Source organism: Rhincodon typus, chromosome 8 (assembly GCF_021869965.1).
Source record: "Rhincodon typus isolate 14 chromosome 8, sRhiTyp1.1, whole genome shotgun sequence".
NCBI lineage: Eukaryota > Metazoa > Chordata > Chondrichthyes > Orectolobiformes > Rhincodontidae > Rhincodon > Rhincodon typus.
Window position 1 is genome coordinate 5,795,320 of NC_063339.1, and position 18,024 is coordinate 5,813,343.

General features: G+C 44.6%; 1 protein-coding gene across 1 annotated transcript in view; it reads left to right on the top strand.

The window, feature by feature from the left end:
- LOC109911759 (protein Daple) overlaps window positions 1-18,024 on the top strand; it is a gene marked incomplete at its 5' end in the record, with an annotated part of 117,394 nt that overhangs the window by 13,186 nt on the left and 86,184 nt on the right. Inside the window, 5 exons of the mRNA XM_048600325.1 lie at window positions 2,433-2,617; window positions 4,141-4,278; window positions 6,701-7,762; window positions 12,952-13,079; window positions 17,730-17,871. Of these exons, the coding sequence (XP_048456282.1) occupies window positions 2,433-2,617; window positions 4,141-4,278; window positions 6,701-7,762; window positions 12,952-13,079; window positions 17,730-17,871 (1,655 nt within the window). The remainder of the gene's footprint in view (window positions 1-2,432; window positions 2,618-4,140; window positions 4,279-6,700; window positions 7,763-12,951; window positions 13,080-17,729; window positions 17,872-18,024) is intronic.

Below are 18,024 nucleotides of genomic sequence, written 5' to 3' on the forward strand. Positions count from 1 at the left end.
TGGAAAAGTTCAGCAGGTCTGGCAGCATCTGTGGAGGAGAAAACAGAACAGTTCTGAGGAAGGGTCACCGGACCCGAAACGTTAACTCTGTTTTCTCCTCCACAGATGCTGCCAGACCTGCTGAGCTTTTCCAGCAACTTTGTTTTTGTTCCTGATTTACAGCATCCGCAGTTCTTTTGGTTTTTATTCAAAATAGCCTCTCCTTGTTTATATTTTTGTGTCACTTGGGTACAAACATGTAGATAGAAAGAATAACTTGCCTGGTAAGAACGAACATGAATTTGCTGTTTAGTTTTACTCCTTCATGGAAGGTGGATATCACTGATGACCATAGCATTTATTGCCTGTGTCTATTTGCCCTTGAGATAGGTGGTGGTGAGCTTCTTTCTTGAACTGCTGCAGTGCTTGGCGTGTAGGTGCTCCCAGAGTTAGGGAAGAAATTTCAGGATATAGACCCAACGACATTAAAGGATCGGTGATATATTTCCAAGTCAGGATGGTGAGTGGCTTGGAGGGGAACTTGCAAGTGGTGGTGTTCCCATGTATGTGCCTCCCTTGCACTGCTAGATGGTAGTGGCCGTGGGTTTGTTTAGAAGGTGCTGTGTCATGTAGTTGGTGCACACTCCTGCCACCGAATGTTTGTGGACATGGTGCCAGTCAAGTGTGGGCTGCCTTGACCTCTGGTGTCAAGCTTGTTGAGTGCTTGGAAGCTAATGAGGGCACTGGTTAGTCAAGGGAGGGCAATCCGAGCCTGGTTTGTGGCACCATAAGTGGCTCAGCCGAACAGGAGGGACAGAAGAAGAAGAGGTGATGATAGGGGGTTCTTCAGTGAGCGTAGCAGACAGGCTTTTCTCTGGCAGTGGATATGTAACTCCAGGATGGTATGTTGCCCCTCTGGTACCAAGGTCCATGATGCCACAGAGTGGCTACAGGACATTCTTCTGGGAAAGGGTAAACAGCCAGAGGTAATGGTTCACATTGGTACAGATGACCTAAACAGGAAAGGGAATGTGATCTTGCCATCAGAATTTAGGGAGCTTGGTAGGAAAATAGCAAGCGGGACGTCAAACATAATAATCTCCAGATTACTCCCTATGTCATATTCAAGTTAGTACAGAAGTAGGAGGATAAGGCTAATGAATGGTGGCTGGAATGATGGTGCAGGAGGCAAGGCTTTAGATTCCTGGGACAGGCTCTGGGGAAAATGCCTTCTGTACAAGTTGGCAAGGTTGCATCTGAAAAGAGCTGAGACTGAGTTCCTTGCAGCGTGTTTTGCTGTTGGGATGGCTTTAAACTAATTTAGCAAGGGTGTGAGAGCTAAGAGAGAATAGTAAAAGGTTCACAAAATACTTGGCAATACATTTGGCAGTAGCTGAGTGGGTAGCAAGTTAAGGTGAAGTCAGAGTAAGAAGGAAAGTCTGAATTGGGTTATCGTGCATTTACGCACAGGCACAGAGTAAAGAAGATTGGGGAATTACTGGCTCCAATTGCTTTGTAGAAATATAATGATGTGGCTATTTTCCAGATCAGCAATGGTGAGGCCAATGAACGTCGAGGGGCAATGGTTAGATTCTCTCGTGTTGGAGATGGTCAGTGCCTGGCACATGTGTTGTAATTGTGTAGATGATGTGATTTTATTCAGAGGAAACTTTTAGCAACATCTGCTGAGTACTCCCTCTGCCAAAAGTGTAGATTTCACTGTGCTGTCTCCCTTGACGATAGCAATGCTGTTTACCTGTAATGACGACAGTATTTGCAGAGTACTATAAAATTGATTTTGACTCAAACAGGAATCTGAACGGTGAGAGTGAGTCGGTTAGGGGAGGTGTCTGTGATAGAGAATGAAAATTTTGGCTTTTAGATTCAGCGACAAAAGCATACTTTGCCCAGATGCATAGCTCCAGCTTTTTTCATTTTCAAGTTAGAAAGAGACAGCACGTGAGGAAGAGGCCATTCAACCCAGTGAGTCCCACTTTCCCTGTTTCCCATCACTATAGCCCTACAAATCGCTACACCCAGCTAATCTTATGAGCATTACGTTCCAGATCCTCTTGTTAAAATTCTGTTGAGGACTACTAACATTTGAAGAGAAATCTAATCAGATACTGGGATTTGAATTTACCAATTTTTATTCACTCCCACCGTCACCCCTTGTCCCACAAGTTCTCCCCCTTGGCTCTGTAAATATTTTCTCTTGAGGTTCTTAACTAATTCCCTTTTAAAATTTATTCAGTTAGCTTGCACCACTTATCAGGCAGTGCATTCCAAAACATCATAACTTATTGTATAAGAATGTTCTCCAGCTTCCCTGCTCCCAATGACCTGTGTTCCTTTGGTCACTGACCAGTCCTGCTTGGTTTCCTTTATTAAAATTTGCTGCTAATTTTAAACATTTCTAACGAGTGTCCCCTTGTATCCAATCCTGCTTGCAGCGAGCCGCAAGTCATTTGTGCTGGAGATGAATGAATCTGCATCAAGCCGGATCCTGAAGTTGGAGAAGGAGAATCAGAGTCTGCAACATGAAGTTCAGGAACTGCAGCAAGCTGTACGGGCCGTGGAGGAGAGCAATGCCAGAATCACGGAGCTGGAGAAAGAGAGCGAGCTTCTCACTGTCCAGGTTTGAAATGGCCATGTGGACATTACAGCTATGATCCACTCTAGGACTCTTTCTTTTAATTCATTCCTTCATGGCATGTGCGTGACGCTGCCTGGGCCCAGCAGTTCTTGCCCGTCCCTAGTTGCCCCTTAAGAAGGTGGGAGTGAGCTGCCTTCTTGAACCGCTGCAGTCCACCTGCTGTAGGTAGACCCTTAGGGAGGGAATTCCAGGATTTGACCCAGCGACAGTGAAGGAACGGCGATATATTTCCAAGTCAGGACGATGAGTGGCTCAGAGGGGAACTTGCAGATGGTGGTGTTTCCATGTATCTATATAGAAACATAGAGAATGGGAGCAGGAATAGGCCACTCGACCCTCAGGCGTGCTCCACCATTCAATATGATCATAGCTGATCATCCAGCTCTGTACTCTGTTCTCCTATACACTTTGATCCCTTTAGCCCCAACTACATCCAGCTCCTTCTTGAAATCATAGTGTTTTGGCTTGATTGCTTTGTGCGATGGTGAATTCCACAGGCTGACCACTCTCTGGGTGAAGACATTTCTCCTCATCGCAGACCTAAATGGCCTACGCCATATCCTTAGACTGTGACCCCCTGGTTCTGGACTCCTCGGTCATTGGGAATATCCTTCCTGTATCCACACTGTCCATCTGCTGCCCTTATCCTCCCAGGAGCTAATGCTTGTGGGTTTGAGAGGAACTCATGAAAGAGCCTTGGTGAGTTGTTGCAGATGGTACACACTGTTGTGACTGTGCACTGGTGGTGAAGGGATGGAATGCTGGAAGAGGTGGATGAGATGTCATCTAACTGGGCTGTTCTGTCCCCGGTGATGATGAGTTTCTGTGAAATAGTACCGTGATAAATTTCAGATCCATGCAACTGGGCAGATAGGGCCTCAGTTTGACCTCTGAAATGAAAGAATGACATCACCGACACTGCAGCACCATCTCAAATGGGACTAGATTAATATAGAATATTTGTTCAGCATGGGCAAGTTGGACCAAAGTGTCCGTTTGTGTGCTGTGTATCTCTATGACTCCAAGACAACCTGCAAGTTCCCCTCCGAGCCACTCACCATCCTGACTCGGAAACACATCACCATTCCTTTGCTGTCGCTCGGTCCCTAAGGGAATTGCATCTAAATACAGCAGTGGTTCCAGAAGGCAGCTCACCACCACCTTCTTAAGGACAACTAGGGATAGGCAGTAAATGCTGGCCCAGGCAGTGACATCTATGAAGAAAGAGCAGAAGAGCTCACTCCATTGTCCTAGCCAATATTTACTCCTCACCACCAGCACTAAAATCAAACGTTCTGCTAATTATCATGTTGGGGTCGGTGGAATCTTGCTGTTCACCACTTGACTGCTGCCTTTCCCAAGTTAAAACAATGGCAACCATTGAAGAGCCCTTACTAGGCTGTAAAATGCTTAGGATGTTCCCCGGCTGTGAAAGACAGTGACACCAGTGCAGTTTTCTCTTCCCTGTTGCCCGAGCCAGTTTCTGATGCTCACTTTGTTTTCAGGTGCAGAAGCTTCAATCTGAACTCGATCAGGAAAGACAGAGTAACCAAGACATGGGCAGCCTGAGTGAGGAGCTCCTGCAAGACAAGACCCAGCTCAAGGAAAGCTTGGAGACACTCCGAGCTGAGAAAGAGAGACAGGTAACACCAGACACAACTTGAATGAGTTCACGATGACTCTCTTCAGTCTAAAGAAGGGTCGTATCGAGCTCGAAATGTTAAACTCTGTTTCTCTCTCCACAGATGTTGCCAGATCTGCTGAGTTTTTCCAGCCTTCTCTGTTTTTGGTTCAGATTTCCAGCATCTGTAATATTTTGTTTTCATTTCACTTAAATGAGGTGGTGCAGCAATCATTAATGTCACTGTCATACTCTCAGCTGCACTGCTGTAAAATGTATTTAGCATCTGCTTCACACATTGAACTAAACCTAAACATGTTGCGCTTTCACATCCGTTGTATACTCGCTGGCCTACATCCGGCCCCCTATCTGGCAACGCCTTGAGTTAAAGATTGTGAAATCCCTCATGACATCGCCCCCTCCCTATCTCTATTATCCCCTCCAGCCCTACAACCTGCCCAGATCTCTACACTCCTCAAATTCTAGCCTCTTGAAACAGTCACCAATTTTAATCAGTCCACCACGGCTGGCCCCATCTCCAGCTGCCTCAGTCGACATTTTGAATTCCCTCCATAAGCTTCCTCCTTCCTCCTACCTCCTACCTCCTTCCTCCTTTCAGAAGTTCCTTAATATGACTTGTGTGATTCAATGTCAAGTTGGTTTGACCACGCTGTTGTGAAATTTACACCTTGGGATATTAATTGCCTGGCTCCAGGGCTGACCATAATGATGAATGTCATTACATTGAAATGGACGCCACACTATTAGATACAGAAAAACGAGAATAGCTAGGAGGAGGCCATTTAGCCCCTTGAGCCTATTCTGGGCGACATATGAATGTACCCTCCATCTTGAGGGTGTAAAAACCTGCAGAAACTAAATTTGGACAGCCTCAAGCTAGTGTCCTGCAGGGTACCACTGCTACCCAATCAGCATGAAATAATTCGGGCAGTTTAGTTGGGAGAAGTCACAAGAATGCATATCTGTGTGTGTCTGTCTGTGTGTGTCTGTGTGTGTGTGTCTGTCTGTGTGTGTGTGTCTGTGTCTGTGTGTGTGTGTGTCTGTGTTTGAGTGACAATGTGTGTATGAGACAGCATCTGTGTGAGAATGTGTGTAGGTGTGTGCATGTGTGTGTGCGAGAGAGAGAAGAGGTACTGCTGAGGATTGATGTTCATGGTTGAGGATCACCTCAGAGGTTGACAACGATACAATATAGCCAGCGCCTGAGTTGAGACGGTGTCACATGAGTGCCTGGTACAGATAGCCTTCACCTTGCTGCACACTGAGGTCCTGTGGCTCAGTGGGTCATACCCTGACTCTGAACCAGAAGGTCTGTGTTCAACACCCATTCCTGGACTTGCTGACCATGGAAGGAGAGTTTGATAATCAGGCTGCTAACCTTTCCCAGCTGTCCCACGCTGTTTCTAAACTGGAGCTTTTTTAAAATATTCTGGTGCAATAGGGAAACTGAACTGTTAAGACCAGATTTTACTGTAAATCAAAACTTTATTCTACAGTGTCACAAAACCTAAATTCGTTACTGCCTTACCGTCAACACAGCAACAATCGAATAAATGGCTGATGTGTGTTGGCTTTTAAAAACATCTGATTTTTCTGTACTAGTCACTTGACCAACAATGATCGACAACTAAAGATATATTTCCCTGTTGTCCATTTTCAAATGTGCAGCTATCTATCCAATAAATCAATGTTTCTCCAACTGATAACAGTGCGAATGTTGGACCACCTTCATCTACTTCTGTTCTATAGCTCTGGGAGGTAAAATGGCTCCTTCTGACTGTCTTTATCTTTCTCCTTACCTTAGATTAATAGAACTTTATGGTACATTAGGAGGCCATTCAACCTGCCAGACTTGTAGTCGTTCCTCGAAAAACTGGTGCAATTTGATAATGCACACTCAGCTATCTCACCATAACCCTGCCAACTAGCTATCTTCAAATGCATGCCCGATCAGCTTTTGGATGTTCCTACAAAGTCTGAATCATAAAATTATAATGGTACAAGAAGAGACCATTCAGCCCATTGTGCCTGCACTGATTCTATTATTTAGAACCTCTTCTCTTTTCCCCAGTACACCTGCACATCATTTTTAGCTAAATAACCATCCAATGCCCTCTTGAATGCTTAAATTGAACCTGTCTCCACCACATTTCAGTCGTGCATTCCAGACCCTAACTATTCCCTGGGTGAAAATGTTTTTCTCCCATCAGCCTTGCTTCATTTGCACATTACTTTAAACGCATTTATTGTGAATCCACCAGATTTGTTCTTAAAATCAGAATTCTCTGGAGAAAAGAGGAGTTGGAAACGTTCTGAAATGTGTAGCTTCTGACCTTGTTTCTGTCACATGAACATTCAGAGTTTTAGTTTGAATGTTGATACAGTGGCTGTCTCTGATGCTTTCTCTCGTCCCTCATAATCAGGTTAAAGAACTGGAGGAAGAGAATGAACATTTAAAGCAGACAGTTTGTTCGCTCAGGGAACGTTCTCAGATCAGTGCAGATGCAAGAGTGAAGGAGGTCGAGAAAGAGAACAAAATACTTCATGAGACGATCACGGAAACAAGCAGCAAGTTGGCCAAACTGGAGATTGAAAAAAAACAAGTCCATAAGGAGCTCCTGCACTACAAGGAGAAGGAGCAAAAGGCAGAGGAGCTGGAGAAGGATGTTCACAAACTTGGAAAGGAAAACGAGCAACTTCAGAAGCAGGTGGTCTCTTTGAAGTTTACGTGTGAGAACGTGGAACAGGAGATTTCAAACCTTGAGCTGGAGAACAGCAAACTCAAGAAGTCTCTCAATAGTTTGCAGAACTTATCGATCAAGTTGGAGATGTTGGAAAAAGACAATAAACAATTGGACGAGGAGAATTTAGAACTAAGGAGGATGGTAGAGACATTGAAGTTCACCAGAACAAAACTGATCAAAGTGGAAATGGAGAACCGAGAACTGGAAAAGGAGAAGGATGAGCTGAGGAAAAATGTCGAACTGTTAAGGGCCTCAACTCGCAAATCGGAGCGATTGGAAATGAGCTACCAAAGTCTGGATTCGGAGAACCAGAGACTTCAGCAGGCGCTAGACAACAGTAATGTGAAAATCCAGCAACTGGAGAAGGAGCTGCAGGACACTGAGAATGAGAACCATGTTCTGCAGAAGAACTTGGAGGAGCTGAAGATGTGCAGCAAAAGGCTGGAGAAACTGGAAAAGGACAACAAGTTGTTGGAGCACGAGGCTGCACAGCTCGAAAAGGACAAGAAGACTTTGGACAAAGAGAACAAACGGCTGTGGCAACAAGTGGAACTGAAAGATGCAATCCTCGATGAGAATAGTCAGAAATTATCGAGCATGGAGAAAGAAAAGAGAACACTAGAAAAGGAAGTGGGCAGATATAAGGAGACGACAACGAAGGTGAAGGAGCTGGAAGTGGACAATAAGGAACTGTTCAAGCAAGCTACAATTAATAAGAGGACGCTTGCAACACTGAGGGAGGTAGGTGGACCTTCGAATGTTCCTCAGCTTGTTTAGGTCCTTTTCACTCGGACTAAATATTCTTGTGGTGCGATGGTCCAGTTCACTCAATCACTCCATGTTGCTGTGACATTGTGTGATTTTCCAAATCTGTTGTAGCCTGGAGCTAAGGATAGTGATGATAGAGGCTCCCAAATCTTTTCCATCACACGGTGGACCAGGAATTTCTCCTGCTCCTAGTGCCGAGCATTGCTGTGTGTTGGATTTGCAGTTTGATAATCAACCTGTTTGGCCTTCCTTAGATGTTGAGTCCTGGAATTGGGTTTGAACCCAGAACATCTAGCTCAGTGATTGAGATGTTACATAGAACATAGAACATTACGGCGCAGTACAGGCCCTTCGGCCCTCGATGTTGCGCCGACCTGTGAAACCAATCTGAAGCCCATCTAACCTAAACTATTCCATTATCATCCATATGTTTATCCAATGACCATTTAAATGCCCTTAAAGTTGGCGAGTCTATTACTTTTGCAAGCAGGGCATTCCACGCCCTTACTACTCTCTGAGTAAAGAACCTACCTCTGATATCTGTCCTATATCTATCACCCCTCAATTTAAAGCTATGTCCCCTCATGCTAGCCACCACCATCCGAGGAAAAAGGCTCCCACTGTCCACCCTATCTAATCCTCTGATCATCTTGTATGTCTCTATTAAGTCACCTCTTAACCTTCTTCTCTCTAACGAAAACAGCCTCAAGTCCCTCAGCCTTTCCTCATAAGACCTTCCCTCCATACCAGGCAACATCCTGGTAAATCTCCTCTGCACCCTTTCCAATGCTTCCACATCCTTCCTATAATGCAGCGACCAGAACTGTACGCAATACTCCAAGTGCGGCTGCACCAGAGTTTTGTACAGCTGCAACCATGACCTCATGGCTCCAAAACTCAATCCCTCTACCAATCAAACCTAACACACCGTACGCCTTCTTAACAACCCTATCAACCTGGGTGGCAACTTTCAGGGATCTATGCACATGGACACCGAGATCTCTCTGCTCATCCACACTACCAAGAATCTTACCATTAGCCCAGTACTCTGTATTCCTGTTACTCCTTCCAAAGTGAATCACCTCACACTTTTCCGCATTAAACTCCATTTGCCACCTCTCAGCCCAGCTCTGCAGCCTATCTATGTCCCTCTGTAACCTGCAACATCCTTCCGCACTATCCACAACTCCACCGACTTTGGTGTCATCCGCAAATTTACTAACCCATCCTTCTACGCCCTCATCCAGGTCATTTATAAAGTTACCGACTGCAATCCTTCCTCCTTGGACTCATTCTCCTGCATCAAGTCTTGACCCTGCTTGTGTACTTGCCAATGTACTGAACCAGACAGTCTGTATATGCCAAGTGTGATCCCTGGTCCACCTGGGCTGCTGGTTTCAGTCAGTGAGAAGACGGCACGACATCAAAACTACACGATTTCTGATCACTGCCATAGGAAAAGTGCAGCCTGGAATGCGATTGATCGTTATCCTATCAATGAGGCTGGTTAGCTCAGTTCGCTAGATGATTGATTCAGAATAATGCAAGTAGCACATGTTCAGTTCCCATTTAGGCTGAGGTAGAATTGGGACCTGGCTCTTTACCTGCCCTATACTTATTGCTGACTGGTGCCCCACAGGTTATACGATTAGTTGTTTCTCTCTAACAGAGAGAGAGAGAGAGAGAGAGAGAGAGGAAAGATTCCTGTGGCCTCTTGAGGACTCTGGCTAAATACCTACCCATCTGTGTTGCTCTAGACTCTGTCTGAAAATGGACAGAAGGTAACTAATGTTTTTTTAAAAAAAGCCCTTTGATTGGCACCTGGTCCATTACCATAAACTTTAATTCTGTCATTCGTCAGATACTCCTAGACAACATTGTGAACTGTCTACAAGATGCACTACACCAGATCACCAAGGCTCCTTCAGACAGCACCTTCCAAATCCATGACCACTTCCATCTAGAAGGACAAGGGCAGCAGATACATGGGAACACCACCCCCTGCAAGTTCCCCTTCAAGCCTTTCACCATCCTTATTTGGAAATATATCACCATTCCTTCAGGGTCACTGGCCGAAATCCTGGAATTCCCTCCAGGAATTGGCATTGTGGGTCAACCTAGTATAGCACCGAAACTAAAGCCGTTCAAGAAGGCAGCTCACCAGCACCTTCTCTCGGGCAACTGGGGATGGGCAAGAAATGCTGGCTTAATCAACAACACCCAGATCCATGAAAAGAATTTTATGAAAGACTTGATGTTTTCAGAAGGGGGGTTACAAAAGAGAGATGAGAGAAGAAAATCTCTAATCTGAACCATGATCGGTTCACGTTGAGTCTGCCCAATAACCAGTGTTTAAAATCTTTTCTCTTTTGGGGGTGGGGGTCTGTGAAGGAGGAAAAGAGCAACTGAGACAAAGAAACAACACCTAGAAGGAGGGAGGTGTTCGGTTTGGAATGCTTGACAGTAATGACGGTCGAGACAGTAATATAGCTGGCTGGATTTGGAGTAGCTGCACAGAGGCCAGTGTCCCATCACCAAATTACACATAAACAGTCCTGGACTATAGTACTGTCTCATTTAGAGTCAGGAACCAGAGTGTCAGCCTCTCTGTCACTTACCCCTTTAATATGTCAGCCAGGGTTCCCTGATTGGACCAGCTTAACAGCCCTAATCAGGGAACTTGTATTCTGGCTGACCTTGTTACAATCACTACAGCGTTATGTTCTAATATTGAACCACGATCTCCTTTGTCAGATTCAGTGCTTTAGCTTTTGGGGAGAAATTTAGGGAGCTGCTTGGCTGTCAGAAAATGATACATCCAGTGTTTGCATTTATAATATTCAGAATCACAAAATGGTGAGATTCTTGAAGGTTAGTAAATATAGGCGAGTTGGTGGGAAGCATTCGACATTGACAAGGCACAGTACAAACTTAATAAGATCAAAGAGTAGGAGGTGTAATTCAGTACAGGTATGTGTAAAGGAAGGGGGGGATACCGGGCAGTACACTGCATAAAGGAATGAAGGTCCAATTCAGAGACTGGGACACTTGGAGAAATGGAAATGTTGTAACATATTCAGTCACTGTGAGCAACAACAAATAAACCAAACAGCATGCGGCCAGAGTTGAAGGGAATCGAGCTTATGCTGACTCTGGCCAAGCCAAACTCCCAAGTATCCCATGTCATTGAATCATTCAGCATGGAAGCAGACCCATTGGTCCAACCAGTCCATGCTGACCATCTTCCCAAACTAAACTAGTCCCACCTGCCTGCTCCTGGTCCATATCCCTCCAAACCTTTCCTATTCATGTACTTACCCAAATGTCTTTTAAACATTGTAACTGCTTATGGGATGAGGGCATTGCTGACTAGGCCAGCATTTATTGCCCATCCCTATTTACCCAGAGGGCAGTTAAGAGTCAACCACAATGCTGTGTGTCAAGAGACAAATGTAGGATGGACCAGGTAGGGACAGCAGATTTCCTTCCCTAATGGACATTCATGAACCAGGTGGGTTTTTATGACCATCAACAATGGACAGTGTTAGAAAAAAATTCCACATTTTTAAAATTCAATTTGACCATCTGACAAGATGGGATTTGAACCCATTCTCCCAGAACATTAGCCTGGGGTTATTAGTGTCATTTTCACCACAGCTTTGTAAAGATTTGGGCTGAATTGTGAAAAATATCTTTACAGAGAATGATTGGCGCATGAACTGAACTTTCAAAAAGGAGTGTTGAGGGTTGGTTTTTGGTGTTGATCTGGTCATGTTACTCCACATAACCAAATCTACCACACAAACAATCCTTCCAATCTGAAGCCTCCCCTGCACTTTATTAAATTATACCCCCATCCTTTATCTGAGTGAATGGAGTTTCAATGTGCTAAAACTTTTCTCCTCCATCATTGTTATCATTATCTAACTAATGCAAGGTTCACTCTGAGCATTTATAACTAAGGGATGCTGATTTCTATACTCGTGCCTCTCTTAATATCTCATCTTCATTTTGAAGTTATGACTCAAGTGTCCCAGTAAATAGAACACACAGCTCAGGAACACGCTGTTCACTCCTGCAGCAATGCTACATGTCAGCCTCCTGCTATTCTTCCTCATCAAACCATCTGCATAACCCTGTACACCCTTCATATCCTGATTTTGTTGAAATGAATCTCTACTATTCACCTCAACCACTACCGGCAGTCACCAGTTCCACATTCTCACAACTCTCTGGGTAAATAACTTTCTTCTCAGTTCCCCATTTGGTTTTTTATTTGGTGAATATCCTATATTGATGTCTCTAGTTTTGCTCTTTCCCACAAGTGGAAATGCACAGAAACATAAGAGCACATAGCCCAGTCCACCACACAAGCCAACCTTCCATCCATTAACTCCATTTGTATTTCTCGCTGCCTCGGAAAAGCAACAACATAATCAAAGACTCCTGCCACCCTGGTTATAATCTCTTCCATACTCTTCTACTGGGCAGAAGATTCAAAAGCTTAAACACACATACCAACAGATTCGCCAACAGCTTCTTCCCCGCTGTTATAGACTGCTAAATGTACCTCTCAAATTTTAAATTTAATGTTGATCTCGCTCTTTGTGTACCTTCTTTGCAGCTGTAACGTTGCATCCTATGCTCTGTTCTATTACCCTAATGCACTTTTTATGGCATGATCTGCCTGTACTGCACACAAAACAAAACTTTTTACTGTACCTAGGTACATGTGACTATAATAAATCAAATCAAATCAACCCACCAAGCCTGCTCTGCCATTCTAGATCACAGCCGATCTATCGCTCTCCATGTTCCTAACTTACAAAACTTTTCGTAAATTTGAAAACCACTATTGAATCTCTGCTCAGTCTTTGCGTTTCAAGAGAAAGGAGACACAGTCCCTTATGATAGGGCTGACCTTGGAGTTCTGGTATCGTCCTCAACAGTCTCTTCTGCACCCTCTCCCTGTATCTGAATTAAAATATGGCTATCAGAGGTGATAGCCTCCAAATGCAAAAGAGACACCTGCCTTAGGAATCAGAATCTGCTCTGTGTTATTTTCTCTCAGCCCCTCTGGTTACTGGATTAGCAGTATGCTCACTATTGCTCTGTTGGCTGTTTAACTTTGGTCTGACCCAATCTGTACATCTATATCCCAGGAACTGGTCCATGAGAAACTCAAGAGCCAACAGATCTCAAATGAATTGGAAAAGCTTAACCATGAATTGGAGAAAATTGGTCTAACCAAAGAGCGACTTCTACAGGAGGAACACAACAGCGATGATAAGTATGAAAACCCCGCTTTCTATTGGAATCAATCAATTACACAGTAATACAGCTGTATGCATCATCTAGTCTTTCCTCCATTAGGTGCCAGACATGGAATAGTTTGTAGTTCATGTGAAGCATCTATTAAATATAAACCAAAGACTTTAGGTTTCTGAGTCACGTTAAAAAAAAGCTAATTGTTGAAGATTAGAACTGGAGCGAATCTTTATTTGGTCTAACGTTTGTTTACACAGTGAAATATTGCAAGCATGTGCCTCCTGACTCCACCATATCCAGCTCCAGTGCAGTTCTCTCTCTCTCTCTCTTATTTTTTTTGTGAACCCGTCTGAACATGTAATGATACATCGCCATGACCATGTGAGGTGGGATTTAAACCCAATCTTCTGGCCCCAGTCATTGAAACATTACCGCTGTACCAAAGGACTCCCAAGCAAAACCCCACTGTTAGTATGTAAGATACATCCGTCAACAAATACTGAGCAGGAATGCCACCCAAGACAAGATGACGTTGGAAACCTTTCAGACTGTCAGTTTAATGAGAAAGGAACTTTGATGCTGATTAGGGTGAGGTGATACACTCAGTAAGGAAAACTAGAATCCATGACTACACCTTTGAACTTACAAAACTTGAATGGAGGAGAATAGGAAAGAGATTAGAGATATAGGTGAACGTATCATTAAAAGGCATCGCTGGTCAGAAAAAACTTATTTTAAATGCTAACAAAGCATTAGGATTCATCTTTTTGAGAATGTAACTAGTCAAGTTGATAAGGAGCAGCCCAGTGGATGTGGTCTACTTTAACTTTAAAAGTTTTTTGATAAGATCCTTTCTAAGATATTAACACAGAAAATGAAAGTGGATTAAGGGTAGTGTGCTGACATAGACAGAGAACTGGTCGGCAGACAGAGTTCTAACAAGACCTGACAGGGTGAACACAGAAATGTTGCTGATGACCAGGGAGTCCAGAATCAGGGGCCGCAGTCTGGGGATAGGGGGTAGACCACGTACGGCCAAGATGAGGAGAGATTTCTTCAGCCAGGGAGTGGGGAGCCTGTGGAATTCTCTACCACACAGGGTGGTTCAGGCTAGGCTGTTGGGTGTTTTCAAGGAGGAATTGGAGGTGGTTCTTGAGGCTGGAGGGATTGTGGGGATATGGGGAGAGAGTGGGAGCAGATGCTGAGTTGGATGATCAGCCATGGTCATGTTGAATGGTGGAACAGGATCGAGGGGCTGAAGGGCCTTACTCCTATGTTTCTACTGCATGTAAACCAGAAGGAATTTATGGAGTCAGTACAGCACAGAAAGAGGCCACGCCAGCTCTCTGGAGTAAATGTTAAGGGGTTTAGAGGATTATAAAACCAAGTGTTTCTTGTCTGCAGCTATTGGCAGCCGAGTATCTGGAAAGGCTGGATAACTTGATGGGGCTGTGCAGGAAGGAGTTAATGTGATAAAACCTGCTTAAGGACCTCCACTGGAGAAGCTCCAAGCTGGCTTCGGGGATGGGATGAAGCAGGAAGTCTAACTCTGATCAGAGTCTGTTTGAGGGACACGGCACTAGGAGGTGGGTGGGGGGTGGCGGAGTGGGAGGCATCTGCTGTGAGCTCCCAAACTCTGACCACCACCTCCCCGTTGTCCCCCTCCCCACCCCCACCTCTCCCACTGTCTTAGGTTTGCAGAGAACTGGCCCTGGTGTATGAACAGAAGGAATTGTTGAAGTGAGCAGTGATGTGACTGTGCCTCACCCTCTGAAACCACTACCTGTCAGCTGCCCATGATCTGGGGTCAGCCTGATGCCCAGGTCATCTACCCCTGCAAGTGGTATCAGTGACATTGGGGCCATGGGTTAGGCTGCTTGAGATTGTGTCCAAGATGTAGTAAAGCCTGCCATCTGGTGGCCATGTCACAAACTGATCAAACTCTGCCCCAACAAGATCAAGTGTTTGAAAGAACTGTTTTGTTACAAGTAAACTTTTCTTGAAGCTTAACGTTAATTTAATTGTAATTGCCCGTTTGTTATTCCTAAGGTCTAGCCTAAGTGATCCTGTCCTTTCCTTCTCTGAGACATCATTGAAACATAAGCAGGAGTAGGCCATTCAGCCCCTCAAGCCTGCTTTACCATTCAGTATGATCTTGGCTGATCATCCAAACCCTAACATTGTTCCCATCTATTCTCTTTCTCTCTCGTCAGTAATGTTCCTCTGAAACAATACTATAACTTTGCTTCCTTTTCTATCTTTGTATCCAGGAAAATTTTGTACTTAGACCTGCCTTTCTTCCAGCCAGGTCTTTGCTCTCCCCACATCATATTTCCATGATTGTATCTACATTTGTAAGCATCTGTATTTATCGCACTACTTGCAGTTCTGGTTTGTCTGTGCAGACACACTGTGATTGATCAAAGAATTCCTACAGTGCTGAAAGAGACTGCACAGCCCATCAAATCTACACTGACCCTCTGAAGACCATCCCACCCCGACCCAGCCCCCCACCCTATCCCCATAAACCTGCATTTACTATGGCTAACCCACCTAACCTGCACATCTTTGGACTGTGGGAGGAAACCGGAGCATCCGGAGGAAACCCATGCAGACACAGGGAGAATGTGCAAACTCCACACACACAGTCATAGACATACAGCACGGAAACAGACCCTTCGGTCCAACCAGTCCATGCCGACCGTAATCCCAAACTAAACTAGCCCACCTGCCTGTACTTGCCCCATATACCTCCAAACCTTTCCTATGCATGAACTTATCCAAATATCTTTTAAATGTTGTAACTGTACCTGTACCCGCCATTTCCTCTGGAAGTTCATTCCACACACAAACCACTGTCCGTTTAAAAAAAAAGTTGACCTCTTTAAATCTTTCTCCTCTCACCTTAAAAATTTGCCTGCTAGTCTTGAAATCCTTCACTCTAGGGAAAAGACACCTGGTATTCACCTTATCTCTGCCCCTCATGATCTTAAAAACCTCTATAAGATCACCCCTTAACCTCCTACACTCCAGTGTAATAAGTCCCAACATCTCCCTTTAACTCAAACCCTCCATTCCTGGCAAATCTTTTCTGAACTCTCTCCAGCCTGATAATCTCCTTTGTATAACCGGACAATCAGAACTGGACACAGTACTCCAGAAGAGGCCTCACCAACGTCAACATGACGCCCCAACTCCTATACTCAAAGGTCTGAGTAATGAAGGCAAGCGTGCTAAACATCTTCTTAACCATCCTGTCTATATGTGACACAAACATGAGGGTGGAATCAAACCCAGGGTCCCTGGCGCTGCAAGGTAGCAGTGCTAACCACTGAGCCACCATGCCACCCCTAATGTTCTAACCTCCTGTGGCTTTGGTTTGATTTGTATTTATGTTTTTGTTTTTTTTGATGTTGTAATTATCACACAGCTAAGGTGTTTGAATGGGGCTGTGATATACCACAGGAGTGATTGGTGTAAATGTGATTCATGTATGTCCACCACAGCCAGTTATTCACAAACTTGTGAGTTCTTTGAAAATAGGAGTGAGTTGCAGTAATTTTGAACCATCAATGTAGATGTTGGACAGTTAATCATTCAGTTCTTTCTGTGAGCAAAGTGTTTTGGAAAAATGCTTGCTGATCTGAAGAGAACTGAGCAATGTAAGAGAGGAATTGAATGTAAAAGTAGAAAGGTCATGCTTTGGTTATAGGGTACTGGTGAGACCACATCTGGAGTTGTGTGTACAGAATAGGTCTCTCTTATATAAGGAAGGATGTAAACACATTGGAGGCAATTCAGAGAAGGATTACTGGACTAATACCTGGAATGGGTGGATTGTCTTATGAGGAAATGTAGCCAGGCAAAGCTGAAGTTTAGAGAAGTAAGAGGTGACGATTAAAACAAACAATGTGTCTCGAGAGGATGGATGTAGGAATGATGTTTCTCTTTTGGGAGAATCTAGAACGAGGGGCACTGTTTAAAAATAAGGGGCCGCCCATTTAAGACAGAGATGAGGGGAAAGTTTGCGTCAGCTTTCCTGAAAAGGTGGTGGAAGCAGAGCCTGGAATATTTTTAACGCAGATAAATGGATTCTGGAAAGGCAAGGATAGGTGGGGCGGTGAAAGGTTTTTGGGGATTGGTGGGAATGTGGTGTAATGAATTCAGCTAGATCAAGGCTAAATTTCCCCGTCTCGCTTGCCTTTGGGTGACTACCCTGTAGGTTTTTGTGATTCTTTTTTTCTCCAAAATGGTTTTTGTTTTCTCTATAGTATCCCACCCCTCTCAACAACTGATACCCCAGGGTCCTAACATTTAGTGTAATCAGTTCTACAGAGTGCTATCACCTGTTCCCTGGTCAGCATAGTTCTCAAGCTGAAAAGAACTTCTTTCAGTCTTCGTTGACCCTGAGAAGCTCTGATTCTGTGTTGGTCCTGATTGCCGACAAGCTCCTTTTCAGAGGTTTCTCAGTTGCTGGGGGTTATTCCTGTTGAAGCATTAGTTGAGAAGGGGTTGTGTTAGAGTGTAGGGAGGTGGGACCTGAAGGAACGGGATTTGCAAAAATCAAAGGAGCCCCCGCCTCCCCAACTCGGTATGTTTCTGGACTTCATCCAACTATCGCTGGGGTCCGAACCACAAAAGAAAGCAACACTTGTTTCTCTTTTTGTTTCAGCAAGTACAAAATCTTGGAGACCAAGATTGAATCAACGCTGAAGAAAACACTAGAGATTAAAGAGGAGAAGATTCAGGCGCTGGAATCTCGACTGATGGAGTCTAGCAACCTGAACCAGCAACTACGCACGGAACTGAGCACGGTAAAGGCAATGAAGTGAATTTGTTAACAGCCAGTGGCTGCACTGGGAGGGAGGGGCCAGTGGCTGCGTTGGTAGGGAGGAGCCAGTGGCCCATGCTGGAGGTGGAGCCAGTGGCTGCACTGGGAGGGAGGGGGCCAGTGGCTGCACTGGGAG